Source organism: Bombus vosnesenskii, unplaced genomic scaffold, assembly GCF_011952255.1.
Source record: "Bombus vosnesenskii isolate JDL3184/JDL3185 unplaced genomic scaffold, Bvos_JDL3184-5_v1.1 scf7180000013295, whole genome shotgun sequence".
In the NCBI taxonomy this organism is placed as follows: Eukaryota; Metazoa; Arthropoda; class Insecta; order Hymenoptera; family Apidae; genus Bombus; species Bombus vosnesenskii.
The window spans coordinates 8,472,207-8,485,115 of NW_022882946.1; the positions used below are offsets into that span (position 1 = coordinate 8,472,207).

Sequence of the window (12,909 nt, forward strand, 5' to 3'; positions counted from 1 at the left end):
AATAATACTAATTTTAGCAAAAAAATATTTGGGAAAAGAGTAAAAGAGAATAAGGTATTATTTTTCTAAAATTATCTTTTATTTATTCGGTAGCATTAATTATGCACCTATTATATTATTCATATTTATTACATTAGATTAAATTATACATATAATCTTTACATCTAACATTATAGACGTAATTTTTGCAAAATTTTGTTGTATTTAATTGCGATCAAATAAAACATTATATGTTATATTTGTAATTGCCATTAAATACAACATTTAATGGTTGATATACAACATTATATACAACATACAATGGTTAAATACAACATTTAATATATATATATATATGTTGTATTTAATTACCATTAAATCTATTATGTACATTATATACTGCTACAACATATGTATGATAGTAGAAATAAAAAAGTATTATTTAATCGTTGTAACAATTTATTAAATAGTCAAACATACACATAATATTGCACTAATCAAAATGTTACAACTTAGGGCGATCGTTTAGTCAGAATACATTCATATTAGTGTGTAGCATTGGAGATAGAAAGAGAGCAATAAAGCAATAGATAGAATAGAGGGGCAAGAATAGAACTGGGTTTGGCAAGCGTGGTGATTTTACACCTACCTTTTAACCGGACCGTAGCCGATTGTATTGTATTCGGTTTACGATACGTATCATGCTTGGCCCAGGTGGTTTCCCTAAGAAAAGTGTATTTCTATTTTACATACTATTGCAACACTTCATCATCGCTGTGACAAAGTTATTTAACAACATTCTATACCGAAGCTAGTTTCCAATAGATTGTAGACATCAAAAATATGAGATTACAGATAGTTGTGATATGTGTGTCGTAAAATTAGAACGTGTTACGATCTACTAGATTTTCTCAGCTTTTGCAGTCATGCATTTTTTCAAGAAGTAATACATTTTTTAAGAATGACTTAAATAGATCGCGATCACACCATTGAAGAGTTTCAATGCGCGATGCTGAATATCATATTATGTTGGATATGTTGGCTGTTTTGGGCGGGTCTTCCGACACTTACAGCCTATCCTGTATCATCTTCTATACTGACAGGTACGTTAATTGCATATTTGAATATTTATTTTGATAACATGTTGCTAATGAGAGGTTATTTTGCTTATAATAGATTTGCCATACTCCTATGCCTCATCAAAATGGGAACGATATTGGATACAATATATCCTTGGTCTTTTAAGCGTTACTGCTACAGCATTTACCTTAGTTGGTTGTCTTTGTTGTCGAAGACCTAGGAGACCTAAGGGATTTCAGGTAATTTATTGTCATTTATTTTGTTATTTATAACAAATGAAATTCCTTACCGAGGTTACTTATTGTCTAAGAATAATGACTTATATGTTACTAATTGTAGGACAAAACAGGAAAGTGCAATCAGGTAAAATTAATGCTACAAATTTTTTGAATGACAAAATTTAAATATAGTTTTATTAGAAAATCATATTAGAATCAACAAGAGTTGTAATTAATCCCTTCTATTTAAGTATTCAAAGCATGATAGCAATGTGAATTTAAACAAAAGATTGTTTTAGCATTAAATACTATTTGTTTATTCTACATGTTCAGATATATTGTTGATCATAAAATTATAACAGTTTATATAATTTTTACAAAAGCTTTCTATTTATGAATGTAGAAAGAATCATTAATATTCATTACATTTAAATATATTGTAAAACAATCATGTTATTTTATATATAAAGAAAGTAATAAATGTATCATGTCTGTTATTTTTCTTTCAATATTTAGATATAGCTGCATGTGTATTATTTGCAAGTAATTGTAGTATGTAATATAATTTAATATATTTTAATTTTTTATGAAAAGATTTAGAAACTATAATTGTGGTTTTATGTTATAGGAATTCAAAGATGGGAACAATATTGGTCAGGAATCAGTATTTGAACATTCTCTCGATGGTTTAGAATTGAATGTTCCACATGTGTTAGTTGCTTCAGAGAGAGTACAGTTTGAACCTTTGCCTGTAGAACATATTATATCTGGACCTAGAAATACTACAAAACCTAAACCATTACCTTTATCAACGTCTTTTTTTGAAGAACACGATTCTGATTCTAATACTCTCCCAGAACATTGTCACGAGTGGTTTGATGCACAGGACTTATGTGTACCCAGAGAAAAATTGAAGTATTTAAGAGAGATAGGTCATGGTTGGTTTGGAAAAGTTGTTGAAGGTCGTGCAGATTTAGAAGGACACAGGAGAACTTCTAAAAATGGTGGTGTTATTGTGAGAATTCTTACGGAAGAAGCTACTATGAAGGAAAAAGCCTGGTTTCTTGGAGAGGCTACTCCATATTTGAAGCTACATCATCAAAATATCTTAACTTTATTAGGATTTTGTTTAGAAACTGATCCGTATCTATTACTATTTGAGTCATGTTCAGTAGGTGACCTCAAAGGTTTTTTATTATCAAATCATGATAAAAAATCTCAAGAAGCACTTAATAAAGAAAACATCCCAATTCGGATGGCACTAGATATTGCTGCTGGATTGAAACATATGCATAGTCATGGATTTGTACATACAGATTTATCTGCCAGAAATTGTTTAGTAGCATCAGACCTATCAGCAAAATTAGGAGATTATGGAACTGGTGTAGAGAAGTACCCTGAAGATTATTATGTAGTTGGAGATCGCGCATTACCTATTAGATGGTCAGCACCAGAAAGTGTAGAATGTACTGATACTACTATCGAAACTAGAGAAATTACATCTCAAGCAAATATGTGGAGTTATGCTATCTTTCTTTGGGAAATTATTACATGGGGAAATAGACCATACCACGATAAGAGTGATGAACAAGTAATTCAAATGCTCTTACCTTTAAGAACTGATCTTTTATCAAATGGTATACAAGTATTGCAAACATACCTAGAAAATTGTCCATCAAATATATATCAAGCAATTCATTTATGTTTGAATTTAAATCCACAGAAAAGACCAAATTTGGATGAGGTAAAGCAACTTCTTTTAAATGAATATACAGAGTATTTGGATTTTGAACAAAGGTGGGAGAATTTGCGAGTTAACACTAAACATGTTCGAAGTGCTAGTTTACAAGATCTTCGAGGAAGTATAGATTCAGATTATTGGACCACTATTGTCGACGATACACCTCGACAGTCGTCATTTCGGCTCGGACCTGGTGAACTAGTAAAAAACGTACCAAATTTTAAAAATATTATTCATCATGAATCTAGTTCTGAAACTGAAGAAGAAAGTTGGAAAGGACGAATTGAACAAGGAGTTTACACTGAAAAAGTGAAACAAAAATCTAAATCTGTTACTGATTTAATGGTACTTGTACATATCGATTTTGATTCTGATGCAGAATTATCAATGGGAGCTCAAATGTCAGAAAAATATGGGAAAAAGAAATTGCCCGCTACCGGCAGTGATAGCGATCTTAGACATAGCATTCATGCAGATGAATTTGACGAAGCGTTAAGAAAATTACGAGATCCTTTGCCAAATAATACTTGTAATAAAATCAGAATGTTAGACATTTCAGAAAGGCCAAAATTACTGACATTAACTATGGATCAAACTCAAACTCCGATTTTGAGATTATCTTTAAATGATCAAGCATCTGACACTAGATCTGTTGCAAGTGCAAGTACAGAAGCATGCAGTGAAAAACATGTATTAAGACTTCTGTCAAAGGGGGATCCTAATTTTCCTCTTCTACGTTATGTACCTGATGATACACCTTCTTGCGAAATGTTAGAAGAAAACAATAAATCTCAATCTAATGATCCATTTAAGTATGAAAACAGCGACAATATTTGTTTTCCTAATAATTTCTCAGTTAGTTTTGGGACTGATGAAAGCAATTTAGTTGATGTTGCACTTTGGAATCATGCATTGGATTCTGCTTTAGAAAAGAAAGTACCTGGTTTCTTGGATGAAGGTGAATTTAATGAATATATAGAATCTTCGTCTAAACAAGAAAATAATACCACACCAAAATTAACTGTAACTATTGAATCTACACCAGATACTTTACAATCTCAGAAACACTCTATGTATAATGCAAGTGATAAATTTTCTAATGAAGAAGATATAGACATAAACCGAAGATGTTTACCAAATGAAGATGAAGAAGAAAGAAAACAATTATCTACACCTGATGATGAGCAAAGTTCTGATTCTGGATTTAGAGATAAAGAATCCTGTGAAGAAGAAGAGAATGTTTATGCTTTAATTCCTTCCACCTCTACTAATGATTCTACAGCGAATATACCAATATATACTGAAGAAGAACAGTTACAAATCTTATTTGAACTTGATACTATTCTTGATGCAGAGTACTATGCAACACTTCCTGATTCTGGAAAAATGACAGAAAACTTAACTTCAATTAATTATACAGAAAATAAAATTCTTTGTACAAATGAAGATGAATCTGATTCTATTCATACTATAGATACTGTAGTTGAAATAGAGAATAATGAAAATTGTACCCCTAATATTAGTTTAGTAGAAACTGACATAAAATTAGTATCAGAAGATAAACAAGAAATACAGGCAGAAAATGTGATTGATATTAAGAAAAATATGGAATTAAAACATTTAAGTGATATCAATTTTTCTTCTCAAGAAACAGATTTGGAGCAACATAATATACAAACAGATATTAAGTATCTCAAAGAACAAGGTGAATTAAAACAATATTTACAAAATAAGGGCGAAAGTGAAATTGAGATTAAAAATAGAAATGAAATTGGAATTAGTAATGACAATGATAATGTAATTATTAATGCAAATGAACATGAGGACAAAAATAAAATTGAAAATAAAAGCAAATACGAAAATGATATTAAAGATAGAGAAGAAAATGAAAATGTAAATTCAAATAAATTTGAAGATGAAAATGATAAGAAAAATAAAAATCAAATTGAAAGTAAAAATGATAAAGAAAATGAAAATAGAAATAAACATGAAAATAATATTGAAAATAATGATGAAAGAGAAACTAGAAATAAAATTGAAAATGAAAAAGAAATAGAAAAGATATATGAAAGTGACAATGAAAAAGAAATAGGCAAAATAAATGAAAATGAAATTGAAGATGAAGATAGTTCTACAATGAGTTTACGTAGTGATAATTCTTATGTATCATTTGATATAGAAGAAGAGTTTGTAACAGCAATTCGAAATGAACTTAGAGAGAAATTACCTTGTGCTCAGATGTCTGTTGTAGAACCATTAGAAGCTCACGATGATGATAATCCATCTATATCTAGTGATATAGATAGTAAACATTGGGACGATGATGATAGTGAAGAATCTTCTAATCAAGGTAGTGGAGGAGTGGGTATTTCAATAAGGTACTGTTTTATTTTCCAACAATATAATACAAAATTATTTAACCCTTTGCGGACGGGACGATTCGTAATCAACCGTACCGTGGGGCCCAGCTGCTGCCACGATAGTTATTTAAAATTACCAGCGCACATTTCTGCTTAGACACGCTTTTCGTTCATAGATGTCAAATTCTAGACATATGTACATGCACAGATTCTCCACAGGATAAATAGAATGACACACATATGAATCTTTTGGTTCTATCATTTGTTTTCTCCGAATGCATATATGAGTTTCTCGCCCATAGCGACGCGTTTACGTGGGACACATATATGAGTCATTCGGCTTTATCAGTTGTTTTCGCCAAACGCGTATATGAGTTCCTCAGCCAAATTGATTTCTTACGCAGAACGCATATATGCGGCGGTAGTCCGCAAACGGTTAATAATGATTATAATTTATTTATTATTTAAAACCAAACTTAAAAGTCTATTCTTATATTTAGGTATAATGTATATGATTCACCACTTAGTCCAATCCAAGAAGAACGTGAAAGTACTCTTACCTCGGAGTCTTTAATATCAAATTCTAGGGATACATCAATCGCTTCAAAAGAATCTGTTACTTCGGATGATGTATTATTAGTTGATACTCGAACAAATAAAATGATTTTGTTAGAGGGACTAGGAGAAAAACTACAAGATGATGAACGAGATACAACCAATGGAGACTTATCTGAAGAAGAAAATCTGGATTATAATTGTTCGGTAGTTCGTTCTCGTGATGATAAGTCGCACATTATGATGGCGAGTGGTGGAGCACCTTTACCAAGTCCAGAGGAGGAAACTAAATGGCAACAATTGCCTTCATCTTTTCCATTGCCATTACCTTTACCATTAGAAGATGATTTAATGTCAACAAGTTTTGGAACAGAGCATGGGTGGGTTAGTCAGGATGAAGATGATGAAGAAGAAGAGGAGGAAGATGACGAAGAAGAGGATGAAAATAATAGCTCCAGCTCTGGTGAATTTGTATGGAAAGTAGGTGCATTATAAATAAATAATCAAATATATATATGAGTTTATTTTTTATATATGTAATAATTTCATATTGTTTTACAGAGGTATAATGAACCGCATGTCGAGCAAGTGCAAATTCGAAGTTGTTTAAGTAATAATGAAGGAGAAATACTAGATGCTGATATCGAAGATGAAATGGATGCAGCAGAAGAAGGGGAGGATGAAGAGGAAGAAGGTGGAGAAGAAGGAGGAGAAGAAGAAGAAGAGGAAGAAGAAGAATTTACACCATCAGCTTGGAATGCAACATTAGCGCCTCATCGTTCTGCACTAAGATCTCCAGATAAAACATTAAAATCTAGTGTAAGTTTTATAACTTACTATACAGTTGTTTAAATATAATGTAAATATTTATATCTTTCTATATTTGCTTTTGCTGCTAGGATGAATTGGTAGGTATTCCTTATTTAGCAATATTTTCTTTATATGTATATTACGTATATTAGATTACATTTATATAATGTAATATAAATTTTATTAGATTTATAATGTATGGTCTATTCAGGATCAAAAAAAGAGTGTGTGGTTTAAGAAACAGCGCTATCACTGTGTATACGAATACCCGAAGGAAACACTGGCTACAGAAACTCAAGGAGAACCAACCACTACTTGGGAGCCAACTTCATATAGTGGTAAATTTTAAATATTTTAAAGTACAAATAAATTATATTAGAAATTGGAAATTCATATATAAGAAAATAATTGGAAAATTATCTATGACTTATATAATTTTTCTCTAATTTTAGATTGGGAGGAAATGATAGACGAACCACGATTAGATCTGTATCCCCTTGATTATGATGATACCAATCATACTGGTATGGTCTAGTATTATATGCATTATATATATATATTTTTTTTTATTTAGTTAATATAACATATGTGAAATATTTATGAATTTATATTTTACCTTATATCATCAAACTTATTTTGGTTATAGGACACGAAGAGTTTTTTGTGAGCAGTTCAAATCGTCCGTTTCAATTTCAAACTAGCGAGAGTAAATATGTTAGTCAATTCTTTCCTGGTGCGTCTACGTCAGTGATTGAAGAACGAGACGAAATAGATGGTGATGAACAAGGAGTACCACAAAACGGAATAGACTTATTAAATGATTGTAGTCAAAGTCAACAATATCAATTAGGAGAATTAAGGCATACTAGAGATCGTTTAAAATTGAATTTATCTACAACTGGCTCACCCTTTGTTTCTAATAAACAAACAAAAGAGGATAATGTAGAACAGTTGCATGATAAAGAAAACATGTCAGAATTCTTGCAAAGTATAGACTTTACACAGGACCAACATATTCTATCAAACTCCTTGAATTACAATACGTTACCAACGGTGCCTCCCAAAGACATTCAACAAAAAAAGAGTCTTGATCCGACTTCTTCAAAAAGTGCCCAATGTGATAGTCAAGAAAAAATTGAGCCTATTGACAAGTGTAGTGTTTTGACTCAGAACTAATGTGTTTCGAAGACGTTAGTAAAATGTTAAAAGAAATAATTTAGCTGAAGTCCGTCCGAACTAATTTCGTTGCAAAAGTATAGTGATTACTCAACGATTTCACTATTAAATGAATCTCGAATTATTGTACATAAGATGTAGCAAATTTTTATTGTGGCTGAGATTCAATCGATTGTCTATAGTATTATATTAAATTTTTGTTTGTTGTATAGAAACATTAACATAAATAGAGCTTAATACTGACATAATTTTTTATACAATTAGCTTCATGTGACGATAAAGAAACGTAAATATTAATTGAATCAAATAGCAGACAATCGATTTTTAAAAGCTACATCAAAACTAACGAATAATTTCATTTCATATCTGTAAATATTTATTAAAAGTTGTTCAGTACGTAATCGTTATGAAAAAAGTAAAATTTGTGTAAGTTAATGTTATTACTTTCATTGATGATATATGATAATTATTCATATTGATTTTTAATTATTGTTATCTTTAAATACGGTATCTTTCTTGGTATTATATTAAAATTATATTAGTAAAAAACAGCTCTCTACTCTAAAAGTATTATAGTGTCAATCGAGGGACGGTACTATAATTAAGTCTCAACCTTTAGCTAAACGTGTACAGTAACTGATTCACAAATAATTCTTTTTAAATGTACGTTGTACTGTTATTTTTACTAGAACTGTGATGGGCACAATTTGTGCACTTTTATTTCAATTAATTTGATGAATCAAATTAGTAAAACTGCAGATGAAGTAGCACAGAAAATATGCTGCCGTACTTTCCTGCATACTATTTTCCATACTTTTAAATATTTTTGAGCACCTCTCATAGCTTTTTTAACCATTTTTAATATTTAGATAATTTTTTACAGAAGAATAATATTGCGTGAGACATAAGTGCACAAGAAAAAGATTGTTTATTATGAATATGGTATTAACTATTAAATTCACAATATGCAAATATTTATTTGAATATAAAAATGAAAACCAACAAAGATATGTTAGTAACTGTTAATTATTAATATTATACAATTTTTGGGAAATATCTTTCAAAGTTTCCAATGTTGCTACAACAAAAGTAAATCATAATATAGCGGCAGAATAGATTAGATTAATAAAAAATATTAAAAAATACAAATAATACCAATATACTTGATATTTGCACCGATATATAATTTCATTAACATATATGAAATCGAAAACGAACATGTTATAACTACTATTAATAGCACTGCGATTATTATGCAGTTTTACTACCATTACAATTACTATTACTATTATCACTATTGATAATGCTAACTCCATGCTCATTATAATACATAGGATATTAATAGAGAACGATTAATATATTGTTATACAAAGCAGACATTGATTTAAACAGAATATGTGTTTCATTGTTATTATTTCCTATACCGTTATAACATACACATTTATGTACGAAATATTTTAGTTTCGTGTATTTTGATTAACTTCACTAATTTTAGTTTATTTCTACAGAAAATCATAAAAATTTAATATAGTATTGGATAAAATACAGATGATATAATTAATTTGCTCAAGTTCCAAGACAGATAAAGAACATTTAAAATTTTATTATAAATATTTTACTTATAGTAATTAGTTTTATAAAATGTTTGTATAATATTATTTTATGTTTGTACATTATTAAAAGTTTATATATGACGTTGACGATTACGCCATAAAATAATAAGTCCTTGATAATCCGCAGATGCAAGAAGAGATTCATCATAATTAAAAGATAAAGCAATTGTCGGTGTTGCATGACCTTCAAGTCGGTTGATTTTTGCTGCTTTGCCTTTTCTTGCTGAATCCAATAAATGTATTGTACCATCTTCAGAACCAGTGGCTATTAAACATGTTTCCATTTGTGGGCAAAAAGTAGACCTCACAAGGTATTGTCTGTTAACAAATTTATGAATTACATTTTATTGTTATAATTTTATACATTTTTCGTATTAAAGAAACGTTTATGCTTGTAATAATATTCAAACAACTTACTTGTGTTTTATTGGATATTTTGTCCACAGAGATAAAGAACCTTGATTGTCAATAATATGATACAATAATACTACATTACAAGCACTGCTCACTAAAAGTGCTGGCCATGGAGCATCTTTTGAAAGCCATGAACGCCAAGAAAGACTACTTATCATTCCACCAATTTCTTGTACTCTCTTTAATTTCGTTAATCGTCCTGATCCTGATTCCAATTGAAATGACATAATAACTCCTCTATCATTTCCAACCCATATTATGGAACCACCGCTACCCTCACAAGTTAATGACAGAATCTGAAATAGAATACTTCTCTTTTTATTTAATATTATTTTTTAAATAAATTTTTAAAAAGTGAGAACAAACAGTATTCTCATAGAACTCATTAAAAAAATAATAATAAAAAATTAAGAAAATGGCAGGTTATTATAAGAATTAAAATGAATTATAATTAATTTTAACATAAACATTTATCATTAAGAAAGATTAAAGAATACTAACTTTTCCACCAATTTTGCAAGATCCATTGCGAGTATATATACCAGTAGATATATTCAAAATCTGTACTAGTCCTTGAGAATTACCAGCAACAATCAAATTATTATTTACGGGTATAAATCCACAGCATAAAACTTCTGCTCGCTGTTGATCATTAACCACTCGTAAACAAGTTGGATTATTTTCTGGATTCAGGACATTCCAAAGTCTTATTGTACCATCTAGAGAAGATGAAACTATAAGGTCATTACTAATACTCCAGTCTAATGCAGTGACACCTTTTTTATGTCCTTCCAATAAAGCTATCACTTTTGGAGGAGTACTGATAGCATCACATATCGATAATAATCCATCTAATGATGCACAACATAACTTTGATCTATCATTATTTGCAAACTTAAGCATCATTACAGGTGCATTGTGTTGATCAAAAACATGATGCATTCCATCAAAGGCAAAACTTTCTGCAATTGATTTTCGTTGTATATTATAAAGTTTTGTTTTAATTTCAGATTTCTCTTCTTCAGCTGTATAACTACTAAAACTATTTTGTTCTAAGTTTTCGCCATATCGCAGAAATAACAGTTTTGCTCTTAATTTTATATAATTTTCTCTAATATTTGGATCTTTACTAAACTTTTCTTTTAACAGTTGATTTCTACGACGAATATAAAGCATTCCTGTAATTATCTTATATTAATCATTTGTAAATCTTAGTATGTTACAATATATTGAATTATAAATATACATATACAAACCTAAAGTAGGTAATTTATTTACACGTTGTGCATTGTATTTAGCATCAAGAGCAAAAACTTGTTGATGCCACATAGTAACAATTCTATATATTTATACAAATCAAATAATATCAAGTACTGATTTTTTAAAATAAATATAGTATTGCATAAGATAAAACGCTACATAAACATGGACATTTAACCTATTAAATAATTTATGTTTTGTAAAAAAATATATAATACAAATGTTTAAAAATGTTTTTATTTATTATTCTTTTGTGCATTTTTCTTTCTTTTTTGGTTTAGTCATAGCTTGAAGCAAAACATACGTATTGTGCCAATTTTCTTGGGTCTATTGACGTTAATAAGTAACATTTTTTTAAAATATTTCATTAACTCGTACGTTCTCACTTGCAGTATATTGAAAATTTATATAAACGCAATTAATAAGAATTTTAAGTATATTGTCCTTAAAAATGTTAGATTGAATCGTTATCATTCATTTTTGTTCTTCGTTACAAAATACGCACGGTAGACATATGTATGTACATTTATATATATACATACATATGTTACATAAAGCACTCGTATATAAAAACATATATGTATGCATATATATTTAAATTACATGTTTATAATAAATCATTTGAATTTTATCTTTATTATATACATTCTTTTACAGTATTGTTTTTAGATATTAAACTATTAAAATTTATATATTTAAAATGTATTTATATGCAGCCACGTTCCGTTAATACGTAAATAATAAAATTAAGGATCAATAAGTGATAAATATTTATAAAAAATCCAAGCTGATTTTTCAAATCTGGTTTTAATTAACAAATAATTGAAGATCTTAAATATCTATAAAAATTAATTACTTTATAGTGAATATCTTGTTTCTGCATTTTAAATAATTTCTCTTTATTTAGACAACTAAAGATTGTTTAAAAAATTATATAGTACTGGTTGAATTAAAATATTTTACACAATAATTATATATATATATATATGTATGAATGTTACAGGTTTTTTTTAATACATTTATTCTCAGATACCCATATTTATACACAGTAGTGGTGGCTATTTTTTTAATAATTATATAATAGCAATAATGACGCAATGAATTTTGCATCTTTCGATAGATCATTACTTGATAAAAATACAAAAATTATTAATGCTTAATAATTGTTATAATGAACTCTTTAATTTAAATATTTAAGTTTCGTTTACATTCTATCATTTTGTAGAATATTTTGCAACTTTATCTTTCATCGTACATTACATTTAATATACTTGCCCCTAATTCATTTGAACATACACATAAGATTGGAAATATTTGAAAATTTATATTGAAAAAAAACAAAAACAAGAAAAGTAATTGATTTTTTCAATTATCATACCAAACCCTTAAATGTTTACATGAGTGGATTTATATAAATATGCGTATTTTGAATGCGTAAAGATGTTCTAAAAATGTTTAATATAAATTTATTAAATTATTAAAATGTTTATATAACTAACATAAACGCTCTAAATATATTATATTTTCGATTTTAGGTGACTGAATAAGTACTATAATGTAAAGCTAAAGCAATCAAAAACAATTTTTTATATATAAAATGTGTATAAAACATTTACTTAAAGGACTAATTACAAAACGTTAATTAAATTGTATATTTGTAATAAATAATGTATCTTAAAAAGAAATTTCTTTAAAAAAACAAG

The 12,909-nt window shown here is 28.5% G+C and overlaps 2 protein-coding genes across 2 annotated transcripts; one reads left to right on the forward strand and one right to left on the reverse strand.

The window, feature by feature from the left end:
• Window positions 1-412: 412 nt before the first annotated feature.
• On the forward strand, window positions 413-9,313 carry LOC117233123 (rho-associated protein kinase 2-like). The gene is made up of 11 exons (XM_033493111.1): window positions 413-1,082; window positions 1,156-1,298; window positions 1,399-1,422; window positions 1,906-4,911; window positions 4,948-5,396; window positions 5,879-6,413; window positions 6,495-6,752; window positions 6,833-6,841; window positions 6,955-7,081; window positions 7,196-7,267; window positions 7,390-9,313. Exons 1-11 carry the CDS (start codon window positions 989-991, stop codon window positions 7,917-7,919), a joined length of 5,247 nt encoding a protein of 1,748 aa, XP_033349002.1. The 5' UTR covers window positions 413-988; the 3' UTR covers window positions 7,920-9,313.
• On the reverse strand, window positions 9,080-11,735 carry LOC117233122 (WD repeat-containing protein 13-like). Its single transcript, XM_033493110.1, has 4 exons — window positions 11,203-11,735; window positions 10,448-11,124; window positions 9,950-10,242; window positions 9,080-9,850 (listed from the first exon to the last, which is right to left on the reverse strand). Exons 1-4 carry the CDS (start codon window positions 11,273-11,275, stop codon window positions 9,604-9,606), a joined length of 1,290 nt encoding a protein of 429 aa, XP_033349001.1. The 5' UTR covers window positions 11,276-11,735; the 3' UTR covers window positions 9,080-9,603.
• Between the last annotated feature and the right edge of the window lie 1,174 nt (window positions 11,736-12,909).

What these genes read in the sequence shown, in the direction of transcription:
- LOC117233122 (XM_033493110.1), bottom strand. Translation starts at nt 11,275, where the DNA reads ATGTGGCATCAACAAGTTTTTGCTCTTGATGCTAAATACAATGCACAA. An exon ending in AAATAAATTACCTACTTTAG is followed by an intron (nt 11,125 to 11,202) that starts GTTTGTATATGT and finishes AGATAATTACAG; the next exon opens with GAATGCTTTATATTCGTCGT. An exon ending in AAATATCCAATAAAACACAA is followed by an intron (nt 9,851 to 9,949) that starts GTAAGTTGTTTG and finishes ATTTGTTAACAG; the next exon opens with ACAATACCTTGTGAGGTCTA.
- LOC117233123 (XM_033493111.1), top strand. Translation starts at nt 989, where the DNA reads ATGCTGAATATCATATTATGTTGGATATGTTGGCTGTTTTGGGCGGGT. An exon ending in AAACAGGAAAGTGCAATCAG is followed by an intron (nt 1,423 to 1,905) that starts GTAAAATTAATG and finishes TTTATGTTATAG; the next exon opens with GAATTCAAAGATGGGAACAA. An exon ending in ATAGAGAAGAAAATGAAAAT is followed by an intron (nt 4,912 to 4,947) that starts GTAAATTCAAAT and finishes GAAAATGATAAG; the next exon opens with AAAAATAAAAATCAAATTGA.